Raw genomic sequence first — 20,780 nt, 5'->3', positions numbered from 1 at the left:
TCGTTCCCTGGGGGCTGTGTCTGCTTTTGCAATCTGGATGTTCTGTACTGCTCTGTTAACAATAGCCATAAACAACAGCAGGGCTGAGGAGGTTTCACTTACAGATCCCTGCCTGTTCCCAGGGTCATTCAGCCCTTCCCCTTCTTGCTCTGCTGAATGGGGATCCTGCAGGGTCACAGTCAGAGCTCTGTGGGATCAGTCTGTGCCGACATCCACGTCTGCAGGCACAGGTGCATGAGATTTCTGTTGCATACAGTGCGTGCTTTGTGGGAAATGCAGCTATAAATACCTGGTGGAAAAAAATCTATTGTCTGTTTTAATGAGAAGAGGATAGAGTCTCTTGTGTTTTCATTTAGTAGCTTGGGCTGTTCCTGAGCGTGAGAACTTGGTTCTGTAATTAATTAAGGCGCTGTGAAGCCCCTGACATTGCTGTGCTGCTGTTCCTGGAGCCACACAGAGTCCCACAGAGTGCTGTGACTGTTGTTTGAACTCCTCCTGATCTGGTTCCTCTGTTAGATGAGCTGTGGGATGCTCCATGAGCAGCTAGCTGCTCTTTCAATGGTTGTGATGAATGTGCATAATCCAAAAGGACTCATGTGTTATTGTCAAGGGTGCAGGGTTGGGAGAGCCCCAGCTCTTTTGCTGAGACCCTTTGGTGATCCTCTGTACGCACATCTGGGCCTGCTGACCCCCCATCTGGTCCTGGTGACCACATTGTATGAGCACTGTTGACTTCTCTCCCTTTCTTGCAGGCGCTGGACATGGACACAGAGGATGACCCCTTGTTGCAGGACGCCTGGCTGGATGAGGAGGATGAAGAAGTTGCCTTCAGCTCAAGGAAGAGACGGGAAGGTGCTCTGTTGTGTGGCAAAAGCTCCTGCAAGGTCAGGCCTCTGCGTGTCACACTGCCAGTCAGTGGCTTCTGGAATATCGTAGGCTGGATATTTACCAACCCATACTGTGCTGGCTTCATCCTTTTCCTGGGCTGTGCCATCCCTGCTGTGCTCGCTGTTGTCATGTTCCTCCACTACCCAGCACTGGACATTGATATCTCCTACAATGCCTTTGAGATCCGTAACCACGAGTCTTCGCAGCGCTTCGACGCGCTCGCCTTGGCCCTTAAGTCCCAGTTTGGGTCGTGGGGGAGGAACCGCCGTGACCTGGCTGACTTCACCTCCGAAACCCTGCAGAGGCTCATCTTTGAGCAGCTCCAACAGCTGCACCTCAACGCTTCCCACCTACAGGTCAGCACGCGGGCCAAGCGCAGCACCCCACAGAGCAGGGTGAGCTCCCCTGAGCCCCGTGCCCACCTACACCCAGGAAATGAGACGTCCCGTGTCACCAGGGGAGCCCCGCGCTGGGATTACTCCAACACTTACATCAGTGCCAACACTCAGACACACGCACATTGGCGCATTGAGCTCATCTTTCTGGCCAGGGGGGACTCTGAGAATAACATCTTCACCACGGAGCGCCTGGTGACCATCCATGAGGTTGAACGTAAGATCATGGATCATCCTCGCTTCAGGGAGTTCTGCTGGAAGCCCCATGAGGTCCTGAAGGACCTGCCCTTGGGTTCCTACTCCTACTGCTCCCCTCCCAGCTCCCTCATGACCTACTTCTTCCCCACGGAGAGAGGAGGGAAGATTTACTACGATGGCATGGGACAAGACCTTGCTGATATCCAAGGTGAGCTGGGTGCTGTGGGTCAGGGCATACGTAGAGTCATGAAATCATAAAGGTTGAATAAGACCACTAAGATCATCTAGTACAACCATCAACCCATCCCCACCGTGCCCCACTAAACCATGTCACACAGACCCCAGCAGGCAAGCAACAGGGCCAAGTGAAGGGGAATCATACGTTGTTCAGTTGTCTTCCAGTCCTTCTCTCGTGTGAAAGAGGATTGGAAGAATATCAGGCCTTGCACAGACAATAGGGATGAGCTTCCCTGCATTGCAGAACAGAAGAAAGAGATCTGTGGGCTGCTCTGCAACATGAAAGGCAGCTTGTGAGTCACCAGTTGTCTGTAAGGAGAAGAGGAGGAAGGCCCTACCTCCTCCTCCCAGCTCCATACCCTGCAGGATGCCCCTCCAGCAGAGCAGAGGTGGTGAGGAGGTGAATCATATGAAGGCCGTGGGTGTGATGCGGCTGTGGGACGGAGCATCCATCTGTCTCCCCAGCACAGGATGTAGCTGGTAACTGTCCAGGAGCCATGCTGGGAGCAGGCAAAGGCTGAGCTCCATCTGCTCCAGTGTGAGTAATAGTTCTGTTACCATAACAGGAAAGAGACCAGTTCTGAGTTTTTCTGGCATGAGCTCAAGGGAACTTGAGTTCTGGTGGCAGAGGGATTGTCTCTTACTTAGAACTGCCTTGCTCTGGTCTTCATGATGTGCTTAAAGAAATAGAGTCTGCTCCTTATGTCTGAACCCCCTGATCTTTTCTTTCATGCGCAGTTAATTGTATTACCACAGTCAGTGACTGCAGTTCCAGCTTTCCTTTGTTAGATCCTGTGCCTTGCCAAGCTCAAAAGGACCTAATATGAATGGTGCTTTTCTCCTGCAGGGTCCTTGGAGCTGGCCATGACCCACCCCGAGTTCTACTGGTATGTAGATGAGGGTTTGTCTGCTGAGAACAAGAAGAGCTCCCTGCTGCGGAGCGAGATCCTCTTTGGGGCACCACTGCCCAACTACTACTCAGTGGAGGATCGCTGGGAGGAGCAACGCCATAAGTTCCAGAACTTTGTTGTCACCTACGTGGCCATGCTGGCCAAGCAGTCTACGAGGTGAGGATGTGTGCAGGCAGGGAGGCAGCAGGGTCAGGGAAGGGCTGAGGCTGGAGAAGAGGCTGATTGTTAGAGGGATGGCTGGAGGAAGGAGTGAAAATATCTTCAAAGTTGGAAGTGGGGAACAGAAAACCATTTCCACTCTTCCCTTCAGTGCCACTTCCTACTGCAGCAGCACGTCAGGGATATCAGAGATGGTGATAGCAAGGCAAAGATTGAATCTAGTGCCTGCCTTTCTGCTCAGCCTCTGTCTGATGTGGGGTCAATTTGCTTCCATCTCACAAATCCAATTCCACTGACTCCAGCAGAGCTTCTACCCTGCGTTCCTGCTCTAAAATTGGCCTCAGCTAGTCTGATGCAAGGGGTGAAATGGGCTTTAGTCAAGGCATCAACCTGTAGGTAACATTTGTTTCAGGAAATGCAGACCTATTTCACCACCTGGTCTGCAGGACTCTTGTTGAAGAGGGCTTTGCTCTGTGCATGTGGAAGAGAAAGAGTAAAACAGAGGTCAGAGAAAAAGGGTAGACCAGTATCCAGAGAGCTGGGGGAAGGCAATGGAACTTCTCAGTCTCCAGCTCTGTAGTGCTTTGAAGCTCAGTAGTTCCTGAAATGGACATTGAGCTTCAAAAGCAGAGTGAAATGCAGCCAGCCCTTGTTAGCCCTGAAAGCATCCACAGAGTTCTCAGCAATGGGCTGGCACTGTGGGCTGCAGCCAATAGAAGCCAAAATGGAATTGGGGCTGAGGCTCTGTTCTGAAGCTCAGGTTCGTGGTTGTCTCCTGTGATGCAGTGCTGTGGTGCTCCTGCTTAAATTCTCTTGGATTACTTGCGCTCAGAGTCTGCTTCCAGAAGCAGAGGCTTCTAAATCATATGGTTCCTGATGAGCTCTAACTCTGCCTGCATCCGCTGGTTATTACCTTTGTGCTTAACATAAAAAGCAATGATTAGGATTCTAGATGGAATCAGCTTTGGAAGCTTCAGAAGCTGTTTGCTGACAGCAGGAAGTCTATTAGTGCCACAGACCCACCATACACTGGAGGAATTCAGAAATATTAAACCTGCTCTTTTATTTTTCTCCCTTCTTGTGTGAATTTCGCCTCCAGCAGCAATCCAGTCCAACCTGCTCTCACTGCTCTGAGCAGTTTATAGAGTTCATGGAAGCAGTGATATCCTTTGACCCCGGGGGAGATGATGTGCTCTGTTAAATCCCCTCACTCTACACCCTTTTCACTCAACTCTGCCTATTCTTCTTCCTATTTTCCCACCCTAGCAAAGTGCAGGTGCTGTATGGAGGGACGGATTTGTTTGACTATGAAGTGAGGAGGACTTTCAACAATGACATGTTGCTGGCCTTCATCAGCAGTAGCTGCATAGCTGTCCTGGTTTACATCCTTACCTCCTGCTCAGGTAGGTTCAGTGCATCCCTTCAGTGCCCCAGCAGGGCAGGTGGGAGGTGCCTGTTGTCCCTGGGGGTGGCCATCACTGTTTTCTTTTCCATCTTGCTTTCTTCCTGCAGTGTTCCTGTCATTCTTTGGCATCGCCAGTATCGGGCTGAGCTGTTTGGTGGCTCTGTTCCTGTACCACGTCGTTTTTGGGATCCAGTACTTGGGCATACTCAATGGTGTGGCTGCCTTTGTCATTGTGGGGATTGGTAAGCATGTTCTTGTTCAAACCTACATGCACTTCTTTGCCATAACTCCTGCATGCAGGAGAGAGGGAGGTGATGGAGACAAATGCAGATCAAATTTTCAAGCCCATTGCCTCCATTATTTGTAAGTGGGGGATCTTCAGATCACAAGGGGAAATGAGAATCTCATCACGTATCTCTATAGCATGTGCAAAGTACCAAACTCTCCCTCCTTTCTTTTCCCTAGGGGTTGATGATGTCTTTGTGTTCATCAACACCTACCGCCAAGCCACCCACCTCAAAGACCTGCGGCTACGCATGATCCACACTATCCAGACAGCAGGGAAGGCCACCTTCTTCACTTCCCTGACCACAGCCGCAGCTTATGCTGCCAACATCTTCTCTCAGGTACCCTGCAGTTGTGGGACTGGGGGCTTTCTGTTCTGTCAGAGGCTCTAAAAGAGAAGGGAGCTGCCAGCCTCTGACTCAGCTCCGTACCAAGTCTGCTGACTGTGATTAAGATCAGCATGAGCTATTTTCAGGTTCCTCCAGATATCTTTTTGTCTCTCCGCATCTCCCTCTTTTGATTCCAATCCCACGTTCTCTTTCATGTAGATCCCAGCTGTGCATGACTTTGGACTCTTCATGTCGCTGATCGTGTCCTGCTGCTGGGTGGCTGTGCTCTTCACCATGCCAGCTGCTCTCGGAATATGGACTCTTTATGTGTCCCCACTAGAGAGCTCCTGCCAAACCAGGTGAGCTGTGGACACACAAGCCCAGCACAGCAGACAGATCAGAGTTGCTCCTGCCTGTGAGCACAAGCAGTGCATGCAGATTCCTGTTTGGAAGTCAGCGCGTTTCCCTTCCTTTGCTCTTTAGCAGTGCAGATGACCTGGCCTGATTTAATTCATTAGCAAGGAGATGAACTGCTGAAACTTCTGTCATTCAGCGCCCAGCGTGTGTGGCTCAGCTTTGTTTATTCCAGACTGCTGCTGCTTTGCCATAGCAGCCCAGCCCCTGACCTCTCAGCACTTAGCAATGGAAATAGAACGCAGCGCTGCCTCTTGTTGCCGTTCCAAGTAATTGGAGCAGGCTGCTGCTGTTTTCCTTCACTCTAAAGGAGACCAGTGGTAACTGTTTGCTGAGTACCTGAATCAAAGCTCATGGCTTTGTGTCCTTTCCTGCCCCAACCCAGTTGCAGTCAGAAGTGCACCAAGAAGAGTGCTTTGCACCTGGCTGAAGATCTCTTCATTGCCTCCGAAGGCACCTCTGGAGCAGGGCAAGAAACACTGCCCTACCTTGATGATGACATCCCACTGCTCAGCGTGGAGGAGGAGCCTGGTATGTGCCTGTTGTGTAGAGCCTTCATGGTGACCACACTGACCTTTTTGTCCTGGAGCTTTTCTGGGCTGTTCATCAGTTTCCTTACTTTTAAGCAGGATGTAGTGCTGTCACAGAAGGTTGTAGGGGTCTGCACTCTCTTGTGTGCTCTGCAAGCTGCCTTGAGATGTGCAGGAGCTGTGGATGCATGGCTTGCTCACTGCTTTGCTAATCCTCTTGGGTCTAACATGAATTTGCTGTTTGGAATCACTAATTACCAATTGGATGTAGCTGTGAAACATCTAATCCCTAGCACCAGGACAGATCACCTTCAAGTAAAGAATATTTCCCCCTCTTCCCTACTGCCCAGAGCATTGGATTTGAGAAGCATGCAGAGAATGCTGTTCTCCAACATCACCTCCCCAGATCACCTTTACCCTATGGCAAGGAAAGAGCAATGACTTGGTGGAGACAACACAGGTGACCTGAAAAAGAGTGCCTAGAAATGCCCTATCACTTGTTAGCAGGAGATGTTCCTTGTAGCTCTGATTGAAGATAAAGGATCTCTTCCTTTGAAAACCCATGATGGGAACCTAGGGAGGTTGTGGATGCCCCGTCCTTGGAGGTGTTCAAGACCAGGTTGGACGGGGCCCTGGGCAACCTGATCTAGTAAAGGCGTATGTTTGGTGGCCCTGCCGGGCAGGGGGGTTGGAACTACATGATCCTTGAGGTCCCTTCCAACCCGGGTCATTCTGTGACTCTGTGATTCTGTGTGAGTGGTGTGGGCAGTGGGTAGTTTTCTCACCTAGCAGCAAGCTGGAGATGGAGGCACATGTATCTGTGGCTGAGCACCCATCAGTCCCGTTATCAGTGCACAGACCCTCTCCCTGTAGATCCGTAGACAACTGTGCTTTGGCTCTGCATTGCAAGAGTGTCTTCTTAGTATGCCAGGGACACATGCAATGGTAATGTATGGAAATCACTCCTTCCCTTCTGAGCAAAAAGCAGAATGCTTCTCTCTGAGGGCCCCCAGGCATCAGGTTATTCACTGAGTAACAAAGCTGCTTGTTCCGGTTGGTGACCAGGGATGGTTTGTGTGTCAGCTGTGCAGCACAGCAGGCAGTCCTTGACCCCCCTTATAGCAAATGAGTGTTTCTCATCTGTAGGGAAGGGGCAGTTCCCCAGGCATCCCTGAGCAGGAGCCCAGCTGCAGTCAGGGAGAGGTGAGCTGTGTGTGATCAGCTCCAAAACATACTCAGTGGAATAGAGGGGCAAACTCTGCTTGGCCCAAGAAGCACACAGTGTCCCTGTAGCCATATGCACAGTGTTAGTGGGGATCTGGCAGAGGAAAAGCAGCCTGAAGCATGGCTTTGGACTGAGCTGTGCATTTAGTAGTGTAGCTGGCACATGGCAATGACTTGCCAAAGATGTTTCTAATGACATCCTGGGCAAGTCACTGCCTGTGTCTCATCCCATCACCTTAGCACCGAGTCGTACAACACATCACAGAAGGAGATTTTGTGAAAGCGAGCAGGAAACGATGAGAAATACTCATGACACTGACACACACCTTTGATTTCTCTCCCTTTCTAGTGTCTCTGGAAATGGGAGATGTTCCCTTGGTATCTGTGATGCCAGAAAATCTGCAGCTGCCTGTGGAGAAGAGTAACCGAGGTCATCTGATAGCTCATCTGCAAGAGCTTCTGGAGCACTGGGTGCTGTGGTCTGCAGTGAAGAGCAGATGGGTGATTGTGGGTAAGGAAGAAAGGGGGCTATTCCATCCTCCTGGGTTTTTTGACAGCATCACAGGCAATATCCAAGCTGTGATTATTAGTGATGAGATTGAAAAAGAAGGCATAATGGATGATTTCTAACAGTTGATAAGTGTCACCAGAACAGATAGTCCCTAAGGGAACTTGATGAGGAACTTGGAGGCTTCTCCATCCCTCTCCTTATACTCAGATCTGAAATGGCAGGTCCTCATGGGGTTATCCAAGCACAGGGCTCAATACAGGAAATCCCAGCAGCCAATGTCAGCAGTGCTGTTCTTTCTCCTCCTTCCTCCATGTCCCTGCTAACTATATCATGAGAGGAAGATTTGTGCAGGGTCTCCCGTGCATTATCTGGGCTTTTCTTTGCAGGGCTCTTTCTCCTTGTTTTGCTCCTGTCCATATTCTTTGCCAGCCGCCTCCGCCCAGCTAGCCGTGCTCCAGTCCTATTCCGTCCAGACACCAACATCCAGGTGCTGCTAGACCTGAAATACAACCTGAGTGCTGAAGGCATCTCCTGCATTACCTGCTCAGGTGAGAGTGCTGCTCTTCAGGCCTCAGGCCCTAGGCAGGGGGAGCTGGAACATGACAGTGAGAGCTATGTTTTTCATGGCTCATTGGATACCGAATGGATCCTACTGAAGGGAGGTGTGTAGTCTGAGTGGGATGGTGGTGTTGCCTGTAGGAGTTGAGTATTTTGAAAAGCTGCTTTAGCCAAGAACTGCCTGAGTTTTTCTGCTAGAGCAAATAACAGCGAGGTCTAGCAAAACCAACTGCTGCTCACAAGGGACTATGCCAGTGACCAGTCTTTGGTCTGTGGCTCTGTGCTCCCTGCTTGGGATTTGATATTCAGTAGTGGAGTATCTGAAGTGTTACCTACTCAAGTGTATAGCATGCACAGTGATCATAGAATCATTAAGGTCAGAAAAAGACCACTAAGATCATCTAGCCCAATCATCAACCCATTGCCACCGTGCCTACCATAGTAGGTATCTTGCTGTGTTATTCACTGTTTCCTCCTTGAGTAACCTTGTGGGACAGGTTTGTTTCAGGAAAAGCCCCACAGTTTGCAGAACAACTTCCGAACATCCTTAGAAAAAAAGAAGAGAGGCTCTGGATCACCCTGGGGAAGCAAAGGGAGCATAAGTGATACAGGGCAGCAAGGTAAGCAGGGCATGAGGACAGGTTTTTTTTGCCACATTTGTTTTTAAAACAGAAAAGAAATCACACAACCTCTGAATAACTGATATGGAATAATTTTCTTTTGACACATCCCTGCTGAGCCTTGGCTTGGTGCTGGATATGCAGGGTATCGTTACCCCTTCCCCTGAATACCTACTGTTCTTCAGTACAGGGTCCAACAAACCACGTGGCAGTGCAGTCTAGTGACAAATCCCTGTGGTCTGCCTAGTGTGAGCACAGGGCTGGGAGCTCAGACCTTTCGCATCCCTGTCCTGTGTCACAGCCTTGTTGGCAGGCCATGAAGGGAGTAAATTTGGCTTGCTCTGCAGGGGATTTTGAGGATAAAAGAGTTATTGGGCCAGGTCCTGAGCTGACACGAATCAATAAGCCATCAGGAATTACTGCAGCTCAGGATATATTTGTGAAAGCCTTTGAAAGGTGTGCTGTGCTGCTATAGGAGGCAGAGGCTGTGTCTGCTGCCCCAGAGGAGACAACAGACCAGAAGAAAACCTCTTCCACTACTGCCCACGTCTGTAAGATTTGCTGAATGAGCAGAACCACAAGCCCTCATGCCCTCCCTTTGTTTTGCGCAGATCTGCAAGGGACTGTGTATATCTCCAAGTCCAGAAGCAAGGGAAGGCCAGCCATCTACAGATTCTCTCTCAATGCCAGTATCCCTGCCCCCTGGCAGATGGTGTCACCGGGAGATGGAGAGGTGCCTTCATTCCAGGTGAGTCATTCCAGGGATGGTGGACCCCTCTATCAAGAGTGCAGCGCTCAGCAGGTGAGCACAAGAGCCTCCTGTCACTCCACAGGGCCCTGGGTAGCTCAGGGTGAAGGGCACTGCAGTAAGGAATCTAGCATTAAGGGCATTGCTAGAGGTGATGCCTTGCACTGCCCCAGGATTGATTTGTTGCAGTTGCATTACGACTGTCAACAATGAGAGCAGAAGTGTGGGTGTCTGTGGGGATCAGATGATTCTTGCCATCATCAGCTGAGCATAATTCAGTAGAAACTGCAACTGAGACAGCTGCATTCCCACTGCCTCCTTCTGTCCGTGCACAGACAGCTGGTGAGCAGGCAACACTGCTTGTGCACGTGTTGGGCACGGACACCCCCAGCAGAACTCTCATTTCTCCCTCATCCTGAACAGAGCAGCCACCATCCCACTTGGGCACAAAGAATGGGGTTGGCAAGGGGTCCCATCACACGCACCCTGGGAAGGAGGCAGGTTAAGGACTGGCTGGGTTTGTTCCTACAGTGCTCGTTCTGTATGGTTGTGCCAGTGCCCTGGGAGGAGGGGGAGTGTGTGATGCTAACATGTGACAGGCTGCAACCTTGTGGAGTTAAGTGTCTGTTTTCATTAATCCATTGCTTAGGTGTATAGAGTGCCTTTCGGTAACTTCACCAGGAAGCTGACAGCTTGTGTGTCCACAGTAGGGCTGCTTAAGCAGACGAGCCCCAGGAAGTGGATGATGACTACCTTGTCCTGTGATAGCAAGAGAGGCTGGAAGTTCGACTTCAGTTTCTACGTGGCCGCCAAGGAGCAGCAGCGAACAAGGTAACCCTCCAAAGCACACTAATGGCCAGGCAGCAAACACAGTGCACCTGGATGGTTAAAACACGATGCCTCACGTCCACTGCCAGCCCTGCTCTCAGCTGGAGACATCCCTGGCCTTAGGCCTCTTTGCCAAGTTATTTTGCAGACCCACAACACCACTAACACTGGTCACAGGCCAGATGCAGGATTGTCACTGTAGGCCTCATTGCATGTCAAAAAGAGATTGATATGATTTTAGTCTTGGACATACCCAGCTGAAGACTTGGGCTGAGCAGGCAGCACACAGTACACAATGGCTATGGATCTGAGCCTAAAGCTGTGCTGCTTTTCCTTCCCTCTCTCCTTGAGAATGTCTGTTTCCATGTAGTGCTGTGGAGACATCATCCATACTACCTGTGCCCTACCATAACAAACTGTCTTTCCTGCACAGGAAGCTGTATTTTGCCCAATCACACAAGCCTCCTTACCATGGCAGAGTGTGTGTGGCACCTCCTGGTTGTCTTCTCAGCTCCAGCCCAGATGGACCCACTAAAGGCATCCTTTATGTTCCCAGTGAGAAAGGTGAGCTGGTGAGGTCCAGCCATGCCTTGTTGCTGGCGATGTTAGAGAGTCAGCTGGGTTTTTGCCTTCAGGTGTAACCTTCCTTTCTTTTATGTTTAATAGCAGCACCCAAAGCAAGGCTCTCAGCGACTTCTGGGTTTAATCCTTGCATGAACATGGGCTGTGGGAAGCCAGCAGTGAGACCACTGGTGGACACAGGAGCCATGGTGTTCGTTGTCTTTGGCATCCGAGGGGTGAATCGTACCAAGCACTCTGACAACCACGTCATCGGAGACATGGTACATGAATGCTGAACGGCCAGCCTGGGGCTGATGAGAAGGAAAGGTCTCCCTGAATGGTATTGAGTTATTCCCTGCAGCCCAGGTAGCATAGTCCAGCATTCTGGACAGATGGAGGTGGCAGCACTGTGATGAGCCAGAAGCACACTCTGTACAGAACATTCCCAAATAATGGGGATGAAGAAGAAGCCCTATCCTGAAAATTGCTTTAGACTTGTCAGAAAATCCCTTTCTGAGTGCAGTACCTAACCTTCTCATTTTGAGTCTAAATCTGGCTTGCCTGAGGATTTTAGAAGCAAACCCATCTTGAACTCAGTATGGAAATGTCACTGCAGACTCAAGATCCAGGCAACTTATATTTTTCTGTAATTGTTTATTTTGTTATAAGATTGTAACATGGAAAAAATACATATCACTCTAGAGAAGGTTTCCTAAAAGTGACATTTTCAGGACCAGTTTATCCCCCAGGTCTGGTACTTTGAAATACTCCCAGCCTTTCCCCAGCAGAATTATGCTCAGCTACGGCTCTTGCAGATGCATTTCAGCCTTCTGATTTGAGGGTGCTCTGCAGAACCTGTCCTTTCCTCTGGTGGGAACAGCATGACACACAAGCAGTGGGGTGGGCAGAAAGCCGGAATTGAGTTCTCCTTAGTCGGACCATAATGGTTTTGGGCATGACCTGGTAGCCGTGTATTCATCAGTACTTCTGTCATGCTGTCTGATTTTGATTTTTAATGTAGTTTCTTCTTGGCTTGTCTGGTGAGGCAAAGATGTGAGATTTACTTACTGTAGAACCCATGGTCTGAATAAGCAGATCTCAAGCTCTGCACCCAGAAGATGATCAAGTTCTGCTTTCTTGTGCCAGCTGCTGTGTGTATGTCTCATGTGTGGTGCTCTCGTTGTTGTGTCTCCTTGTGAAAGGGCAGCGTTATCTACGATGACAGCTTCGACCTCTTCAAAGAGATTGGCAACCTGTGCCGCCTCTGCAAAGCCATCGCCAGCAACACCGAGCTGGTGAAGCCAGGAGGGGCTCAGTGCCTGCCCTCGGGTATGTAGGATCCTTGGGGAGACCCTGGGTCCCTGGGTGGAACCTGCTTTACACCTTCCAGTCTGAGCATAGATGCTAAGGGCTTCTAAAATCTCAGGTCCCAGCTTGATGAAGGAAGCAGACATACCAGTCAGTGATAAATGCAGGCAGTGAGGAGAGGAGAGGTGTTTTTCAGCAGTCAGCTCTCTGAGTTGGCTGCAGCACAGCTCTGTCTGTCTCCACTTGGCCCAGCACCTCCCATGAGCCACTCACCCTATGCTTCCATTTGTTGTGCCAACTTCAAGGATGAGAAATATGCAGCAAGTAGGACAGCAGCATCAGATGCCTCTTCTGCATCTCTGTTAGCTTGAGTTGTGGTCATGTCCTGTTCAGTGCTGACAGCGCTGACTGTGTCTTCTCAAGCTGAGAATTTAGATCCTGAGACCTCTAGTGCTTTTACAAGTCAGAGTTGCAAGGGGAAACAGCTGCTGATAAATGCAGCCTCCAGCCTCCTTGTATTCATCCCCTTTGATCCCATGTGCTCCCTTTCCCTGTCCTGTCCTCCACTCCTTGCTCTTTCTTTCTCTCCAGGTTATAGCATCTCCTCCTTTCTGCAGATGTTGCACCCTGAGTGCAAGAACATCCCTGAGCCGAACCTGCTGCCTGGCCAGCTCTCTCACGGGGCAGTGGGAGTGAAGGATGGGAAGGTGCAGTGGATCTCCATGGCATTTGAATCGGTGAGCATCACCATCTATCCTTGGGATACCTTCTTCTCATGACTTCTAGGGGCTTTGCTCTATTCTTTCTGCACTGTAGCCATAAATTAGTGCTTGATATTGTTTGTGCCTGGTTGCACAGATGCCGGCACTCACATCTTGCTAAGAAATAGCTGTTTATGCCACCCTTTGCACTTAATGTGAGTTCAGGCAGAGAGCTGGTGGCCTTTTGCCCCTGTAAGTCTTGCCTGCAACTCCAGCTGCTTGTTCTGACTTTACCCTTGCATACACTGCATCAGACAGCAGGACACAAGTGTAACATGTTCATCTTCTTTCAGACAACCTACAAAGGGAAATCCTCCTTCCAGACATACGCTGATTATCTGAAATGGGAGACATTCCTGCAGCAGCAACTCCAGCTTTTCCCTGAGGGTTCTGCTCTCCGTCATGGTTTCCAGACCTGTGAGCACTGGAAGCAGATCTTCATGGAGATTATAGGCAAGTGACTGTCCTGTTTCTCTCCCTGAGGAACCCATGCATTCTGATGTACCTTCACAACACCTACTGCTCCATTTTAGGCAGAAGTGTTATATCTTTGGTCCCTGTAGGACTGTGTGCAGTCCTAAAGTCGTCTACTCCAAGCAGCACATATAGTCAAAATCCCTACATAGAGTTTAGGGAAATAGAGAAGGTGAGGGAATTTGCTTTGTTAGCGGGGAGTCCAGGGATGCAGTGCCTTCTCACCCCAGCTCTCAACATCCCAGGCTCCATTTAACTTGCTGTTTCTCTTCCAGGAGTACAGAGTGCCCTGTATGGTCTCATCCTTTCGCTGGTTATTTGTGTGGCTGCAGTGGCAGTGTTCACCACTCACATCCTCCTCCTGCTGCCAGTCCTGCTCAGCATCTTAGGTAATATTACCAACCTCAGTGTGCCAGGCCTTCCCTTTCTATGGAACTGGTAGGTTGTGGCACTGCTGAGTCTCCATTAGTCTGTATAAATCATTTTGGTTTCCTGGACTCAATCTTGATGTACTCAGGTGAACAGGAGAAACACTCAACAACTGCATAGAAACCTCATTGGGAAAACAGATTTGTGTATCTAATTCCCAGTGTGCTTTATCTACACAATCCCTTCTATTTTGTTTAAATAAGGGGTTTAGCTACACAAATGCCATCCCTGCCTGTTATGTATAATAATGTGATTAAGTCCCACATGCCCTGAATAACAATTGCACTGCTTCCCAAGGATCAGCACCATGGCTGCTGTTTCCAAGCAGTGGGAGATTTTAAAAGCTGAATATTTGAGTGTTTTTGTTAGTATTTGAAGCAAATTTCTAAATAGTTCCCTTTCCCCGGCTGGTGATTCGACGATATTATGGACTAAATGTGTTACTAAACTTCCCGGTTACAAAATCAAATCTATCATTTTAAAGCCACTTTACTCTCCCACACATGACTCACAATCAAACAGCACTCTTGCCTTTAAGAAAACCTTGTGCGTGTGCCCAGGCTGTGAGTAAACTCCAGCAAGCAAAACATAGGGCCCTCTTCCATCTAGTGCACATATGCACGCTTGCTTGTTGGATTCATTAGTCTGGTTGGCATCAGCCGGTCATATTGTCTGATATCTCAGTTAGGTGCTTTGCTCTGCCCAGCAGGTCTGAGTTCATTACTGGATAGCTGGAAGGTAAGGGAAGCATTTGCTTTAGTGGGCAGGAGGGAGGATACACAGCATTCTGTTTAGCTGGTGTGCAGAGCTCAGGGGCATGATCTCAAAATCCCCATTAAACGACCTGTTAGGGGGTCAGGGCAGCACTCCCTGAGTCCTCTAAACTTGCTTAACACGAGCTTCTTCACGCAGGGGTGGTGTGCCTGGTGGTGACCATCATGTACTGGTCTGGCTGGGAAATGGGAGCTGTGGAAGCCATTTCTCTGTCCATCCTCGTTGGCTCTTCTGTCGATTACTGCGTGCACTTGGTGGAGGGCTACCTGCTGGCAGGGGAAAACCTGCCGCTGCACCACGCAGAGGTGAGCTCTTTTCCTCCTAAAGCTTTGTACACACTCCCCTTGTGCCCTTTGTACTACTCAATGCAATGCAGGATGTAAGGTTTGCAGAGCAAAAGGGAATGTCTCCTGCCATCCTCACAGCACACCTGGGCAGCTGGTGTACATGGAGTCAATAAACCCAGCTGAGCATCCAATCCATGTTCTTGTCCCTCTGTGTCCAAAGCCATGCTTTTTCCAGCCCTAGTGAAGACTGTCCTGCCTACACTCATCCTATAACTTCAGAAAATCCCATTGGCCCTGTTCAGCAAATCACAGGACCCTCTGGCCCTGTTAACATCTTACCCTCCTTGGGAAGATGGGCACCACGAAATCTTGGGGATCTCTGTTCCCTGGTGTAGTGTCTGTATGCACTACACCCTCCTGATGTGGCTGAAATAAGGCACTGGTGGGGGCACCAGAATCCAGCACTTAGTCTCAGCTGGATATTCACCTTGTGGTTATTTGCCTGGTGGGCTCATAAACACCAAGAAGCACATTCACACCGTGTCTCTGTCCCAGACCAGGACTCCACAAGCTAAGCCACCCTCTCAGAGCATAAAGCATCTCTGCAGCCCTTTGTGCTCGTCCCTGCTCCCCATAACACTGCTGTCCCTTCTACCAGGACCCCACAGCCTGCCGCCAGTGGAGGACGATTGAAGCCATCCGTCATGTAGGCGTAGCAATTGTCTCCAGTGCCGTCACCACCGTGATTGCCACCGTCCCACTTTTCTTCTGCATCATTGCCCCTTTCGCCAAGTTTGGGAAGATCGTGGCCCTCAACACTGGAGTCTCCATCCTATACACTCTGACTGTGAGCACAGCCCTATTGAGCATCATGGGGCCTGGCACCTTCACCCGGAGCAGGACTTCCTGCCTCAAGGCTGTGGCAGGGGTGCTTCTCACCGGCCTGCTGGGTCTATGCATCTGCCTTGCCCTTCTAAAGGGTGGATTTAAGATCCCTCTCCCTAATGGGACAGCCCTGTAGACCCTATACCAAGAGCCACACGATCTGTCCTCTTATCCCTTTTTTTCTTTCTTTCTTTTTTTTTTTTAAAGGATATTTTTGGTAAGAAAAAAAAAAGAGGAAAAAAAAAATCCTGTTTTTTCCAGAAGTTTTTCAACTCCAGATGCACTTTATTTTCTAATGGGTTTTGCTCTAAACTTGTATTTATTTTGCAAGTGATGGATGGAAGTGACGGACAGTGAGGGCTGCCCAGGGAATTCCTCAGCCCATGAGTAGGAGGGGAGAAGGTGCCCTTCTCTCCATTTTCTTTCTGCTTTTCTTTGTTTCTGAATGAACAGAGCTTTCTGGAACCACAAAAGGTAAAGAAGTCAGGTAGGCCGTCTGATCCCTTTCAAACTGCTTCCTTTCTGTCCTTCCCATGGCCAGGGTCAGCATTGCAATGATGGCTCTTGAGGTGATGCCCTGTCCCCACACCAGGGCTGTGCATCAACACCTGAGCCTTGCAAACAGCAGTGAGCTGGAGAGGCCTGGGGAATAGCATTGCTCTGCTGTGCCCTGTGCTCAGCACTGCACAGGGCACGTTTCCCAGCTAGCTCTTATTGGGGTGGTTGTGAGATTAAAACAAGAGATTTTGGGGCAGCACCACTCGCTGGGACCTGCTTTCATTGTTAGTTGGGAATGCCACAACATTCGGCTCTCCCTTTCTTTCATAAAGGACGCTGGACCTCTCACTGGGATCTCTTGTGTCTATGAACAGTCATCAGAACACAATTGATGCCTCCAGGGCCCCAACCTCCTCTCCTTCTTGCCAAGGTAGCAGTGGTGTCCAGTTCCATCTCCTGCTCTGTGGCTTCATCAATCTACCTCTGCTCTTGCATGGCAGAGAGAGAACTGATGGCCTTCACCTCTGTCCAAAGATTTTTGCTCCTGGACCTGGCATCCAGCTTTTAGCCTAAGGATGTTCTAACCCCTGTGGGCAGGTAGAGCCCATAGCATGCATGGATAAACAGTGGGGCATTCTCTGTGGCAGCTCAAGAGACGCTGCTGCGCAGACATGAAGGCAACAGAGCTTCAGCCTGAGGCTGCTGCCTGCTCAAAGCAGATGGTTTATATTAAAGTAAAATGAAATTGCAAACTGGTGCCATTAACAAGTACATTTTAAGCACCACTGATTCCATCATATTCTTAAAATTGAAATAACTAAGTGAGCGCATTGATATGCAGCACATCTGGTCCTTGGCAGAAGGGGAGGGGTCAGGCCCACTGGGAGATGCATTAAACATTATTTACAGGGATGCCAACAGAAAGAGGTGGCCAGAAAGCAGCCCGACTCCTCATTTGTTTGCAGATACCATGTCCCCGGTGGCTTTGCATTCTCTGTCTGGATTGACCTGCTTTTTAATATGGAAATGCCAGGAAGCTGGTCCCTGGTGCCAGCCACGTTCTGGGGACTGTGCTGCTGAGATGGACCAGCAGCTGCTGCTGCTTGGCTCGTTGTATTCCTGGTTTGATCCCTGCCAGTTTCTTACATCTTCATATCGTGCCATTCCTCTGAAACAGGATCAAACACTGGATCCTAAACTGGGTTCCCCAAGGGGAAGAAGGGATTGAGGACAGGGGTCTCCTTGGGCTTTGTTGATGCCAGGAGAAATCTAGAGCACTCCTACTGAAGGACAGTGAGGGTGGTGAAAGTGAGCAAACCAGACCTGGTTTCTTCCTTACCATCCCATGGATTCTGTGGGATTAACTGTTCCTTGGCCCCTGTCTCTGCTCTGCCCAGCTCCTACAGGATGAGCCCTGGTGAATGAATGGTTCTGGAAAGGATTTTTAACTATCTTAAACCTGTGCTTCTTTGAGAGCTGCTGTGCGGGGCTCAGCCATATTGATCTGCAAGCTCCGCTCTCCCTGATGTCTGTTGTCTGGATTTAATTACTAGTGGTGCCCTGAGCACTTGTAAGTGGCAGCAAGCACAGAGGGCAGCGTGCTGATGACATACAGCCATCTCCATGGGTGCTATGGGGGCAGAGCGTGGGAGCCCTGGTGCTGCTGCCAAGGATGCTCTGACTGGCAGCTTGACCCGTATTCACCTATTGCTTCAACCTTCTTGGAGTGATTAAAGCTGATGGTTATTTCCAGGTCACCAGACAAGAGAGGAAGGTGCTGAGTTAAGCCTTGTAGCGTGTCCTTCCTGTGAGCATGGAGAAGCACTGAAAGATCTTTAAGGCATAGATCTGCTTTAATCCTGCAGAACTTAAAGCACATTCGTGCCCCAGGTATCCCACAGTTCTGCTCACTATAAAGAAGCTAATATAAGCTCCTCACTTCCAGGGTGATGCTGGGCCATTCTCAGAAAGCCAAGATTAGTTTCAAAGAGGTGGAAAACCTTTTGTGCCTCTGGGTTCTGATTTAGCAGTGTCTGATCTCAGACAAAAATAACAGCATTCTTAGCACCCAACAGGTTCTGTCCCATTTTCTGGTGCAGGAATAGGGAAGGACTAACTGCCAGTCTTTCTCATCATCCCTGGTTAGCCCAGGTACAGTCAGAGCAGTAGGGCAGTCTGGCACAAGCAGGAGCATCACCTTGTCCTTGTTTGCCCAAGGTGGCTTCGGGAGCAGCTGGCAAAGCAATGGCTGGAGTGATTCAGGAGGGAAAAGACTGAGGTAGGTATAGCAGATGATTTGCAAAGGCTTAGTGAGGAGATGGTGTCCCTTCAGCAAGAGGCAGAGTTAGGATGGGACTTAATCCAGGTTGTAGTAGAAGAGCCAGGAGACTATCTCAGATTATGCTTCCAGTGCAAAGACCCAGTGGACATTGATAAGCTGAGAGTTTGATGGTCAGAACACTTGGCTTTTAGATCTAGAGTCATAGAATACCCTGCAGAGTGAGAGAGACACAGAAGTGGAGCCCAGCCTCGGTGGAGACAGTAAATCAGTGGCAGATGCACACATCCATCTCCCTGGCATTAGAAAATATTCATAAAATTATAGGGGTAAGAAAATGGATGGGTTTATCCGAGCAAGCATGAAGGTGGGGCTGACAGCCCTGCTGGGAATCAGTGCTCTGAGGCAGATGCTTGTAGCAATAAAAAGCAAAGGCTCACCTGTCTGGCGCTGCTCCAGGAGCAGATGCTTGCCCTTAATTAATTCCTCCCACATCTCTACCCATCTTCTTTCTCTGATGACTCCTCTGTTGCCCAGAGCATCTCTTGGGCCCCCATTGCCTTGCTGTGCAAGGTTCCGCCTTCTTAGTGGTACCTGCTTTTGCTTAAGATGTTCACAGATGCTGAACTAAGTTATGCTGGAGAGAATTTCTTAGGCAGGGGAATCTAAGGTGCTAAAATCCTTCATATAAAGCTGCCAGTTTTGATGTGTTTAAATAGTCAAACGCAGCAGCCCATTGTCATGGAAATATTTCATCCTGGCTTGACTTGGAAGAGAATGTGCTCTTTTCCCATCTCAAAACAATCTTATTGCTGCAATTATAAAAGAAACACACACAGGTTCTCAGTTACAGCGCAACGCAATGAAATATTTGTTATCTGCCCACTCCTTTTTTCTTGTCTAAGTTCTGTTTTGAAGGATACCTGCTGAAAAGTGAATGTCTCAGGATGGAGAGCGGGTAGTTTCCTATAAGACAGAGCTGATCCTGTCCTGACAAGAAGCCCTCAGCAGTCACAGAAGGGCATCTGCTGCTCCTTGCCTTTAGAACAGACACTGGTGAGAATAGGACTCACAGCAGCTTTGGAGCAAAGAGGAGCAGAGCTGAGGTGCTTTTCAAAGATTAGTGTCAGAAGAAGAAATAGACCCAGGTCTCCTCACTCCATTCCTTTGCTTTTGCTGCAGTGGCTCTTGTACTGGGCTCACACTGTATACACTCACACTATACAGGCAATGGGGACATCAGGGTTGGCCACCAGTTTCAAAGGCTGCAGATACTGGGAAGGGATCAGTGGTTGTGTTGGGCTCTGATCTCTGTCCCAAGCAAAGCCAGCCTGGATATTATCCCCAAGGAGAAGGATGGCATCCTTACAGAGCTGAATGAGCAGTCTGGCTGCAGGGATCTCCTGAGACCACTGACTTGTCTCTACTGTAACAAACCGGGATGTTGCTTTATGTCACAGCACCTCATTTTGCCTTGTCCTGCACTGAATCTTCTTACCCTCTTGGAAGGTTATAAAAGGCCTGTTTAAACACAAGATACACATAAATGTGTCCCCACTGTCCAGCAGGAAAACTGTGCTGATTGATTTGCAGCCAAGCAGGGCAAGTGTCTTAATAATCACCAAAATCACCGCTCACCCTGGATAGCATGCAAGCCACAGTTCACATGTTATTCTGTTTCAAAGCTCTTTGCTAACTCCTATTGCTCAGCTTCATACCCAGGTCCTGGAGCTGGAAACTCTCAGCGCCTATACATCAGAATGGGGGTGTGGGATGCATCCTCAACTCCATTCCTCCTTGGGGCAGCAGTGGTGGTGATGGGAGGCAGAGCAGCAGGAAGTTTTGCAGGGCAGAGAGCAAAGAAGATGGATGGATGATGGGGGTAGAGGGGAGCAGACCTTTAGCATCGGTTCTCAGAGTGATGTAGCACAATTCGCAGTGTACCGTATGCGTGTTACTTTTGTAAGTCGTCTCCTACTCTCCCTATTTTCAATGTTCCTTGATTTTTGGAGACTGTTGTAAATAAAAGATTTTGACACTGGCTCGTTTGGCTCCCTCGCTCCGTGCCATGTTGCAGATAGGGCAATGCCGATACTCCAGCTCCACGGAGGGCTGGCTCAAGTGAGGGCTTCATCCAGGTTCATCTGGGGCTCTTTTACTCCTCTAATGCATACAGGTGGAGGTGTGTGTGCTTCAGGCTGAAAGGCAGCAGCTGATAAACTGCACCATGTGCAATTGCTCCCAATGGGATGGGTGAAGCTACAAGTGGTTTAGGCAGGCAGTTG

General features: G+C 49.5%; 1 protein-coding gene across 5 annotated transcripts in view; it reads left to right on the top strand.

Annotated features, from left to right (window-relative positions):
* DISP3 (dispatched RND transporter family member 3) overlaps positions 1-20,536 on the top strand; it is an 89,797-nt gene extending 69,261 nt beyond the window's left edge. For 4 of the 5 annotated variants that reach the window (XM_032448815.1, XM_015882713.2, XM_032448816.1 and 1 more), the window contains 20 exons: positions 753-1,689; positions 2,566-2,785; positions 4,055-4,191; positions 4,301-4,435; positions 4,659-4,819; positions 5,027-5,166; positions 5,607-5,752; positions 7,325-7,486; positions 7,873-8,034; positions 8,542-8,664; positions 9,276-9,412; positions 10,062-10,243; positions 10,674-10,804; positions 10,907-11,082; positions 12,004-12,130; positions 12,701-12,846; positions 13,164-13,323; positions 13,620-13,733; positions 14,686-14,852; positions 15,493-20,536. In XM_032448815.1, coding sequence (XP_032304706.1) covers positions 753-1,689; positions 2,566-2,785; positions 4,055-4,191; positions 4,301-4,435; positions 4,659-4,819; positions 5,027-5,166; positions 5,607-5,752; positions 7,325-7,486; positions 7,873-8,034; positions 8,542-8,664; positions 9,276-9,412; positions 10,062-10,243; positions 10,674-10,804; positions 10,907-11,082; positions 12,004-12,130; positions 12,701-12,846; positions 13,164-13,323; positions 13,620-13,733; positions 14,686-14,852; positions 15,493-15,855 — 4,026 coding nt within the window. In that variant the 3' untranslated portion in view covers positions 15,856-20,536. The remainder of the gene's footprint in view (positions 1-752; positions 1,690-2,565; positions 2,786-4,054; positions 4,192-4,300; positions 4,436-4,658; positions 4,820-5,026; positions 5,167-5,606; positions 5,753-7,324; positions 7,487-7,872; positions 8,035-8,541; positions 8,665-9,275; positions 9,413-10,061; positions 10,244-10,673; positions 10,805-10,906; positions 11,083-12,003; positions 12,131-12,700; positions 12,847-13,163; positions 13,324-13,619; positions 13,734-14,685; positions 14,853-15,492) is intronic. The other variant, XM_015882712.2, reaches the window with a different exon arrangement.
* Positions 20,537-20,780: the final 244 nt, after the last annotated feature.

This window comes from Coturnix japonica, chromosome 21, assembly GCF_001577835.2.
Source record: "Coturnix japonica isolate 7356 chromosome 21, Coturnix japonica 2.1, whole genome shotgun sequence".
NCBI classification, from domain to species: domain Eukaryota; kingdom Metazoa; phylum Chordata; class Aves; order Galliformes; family Phasianidae; genus Coturnix; species Coturnix japonica.
Note: the sequence above shows the minus strand (reverse complement) of the source record. Positions and strands in the feature narration are given on the sequence as shown.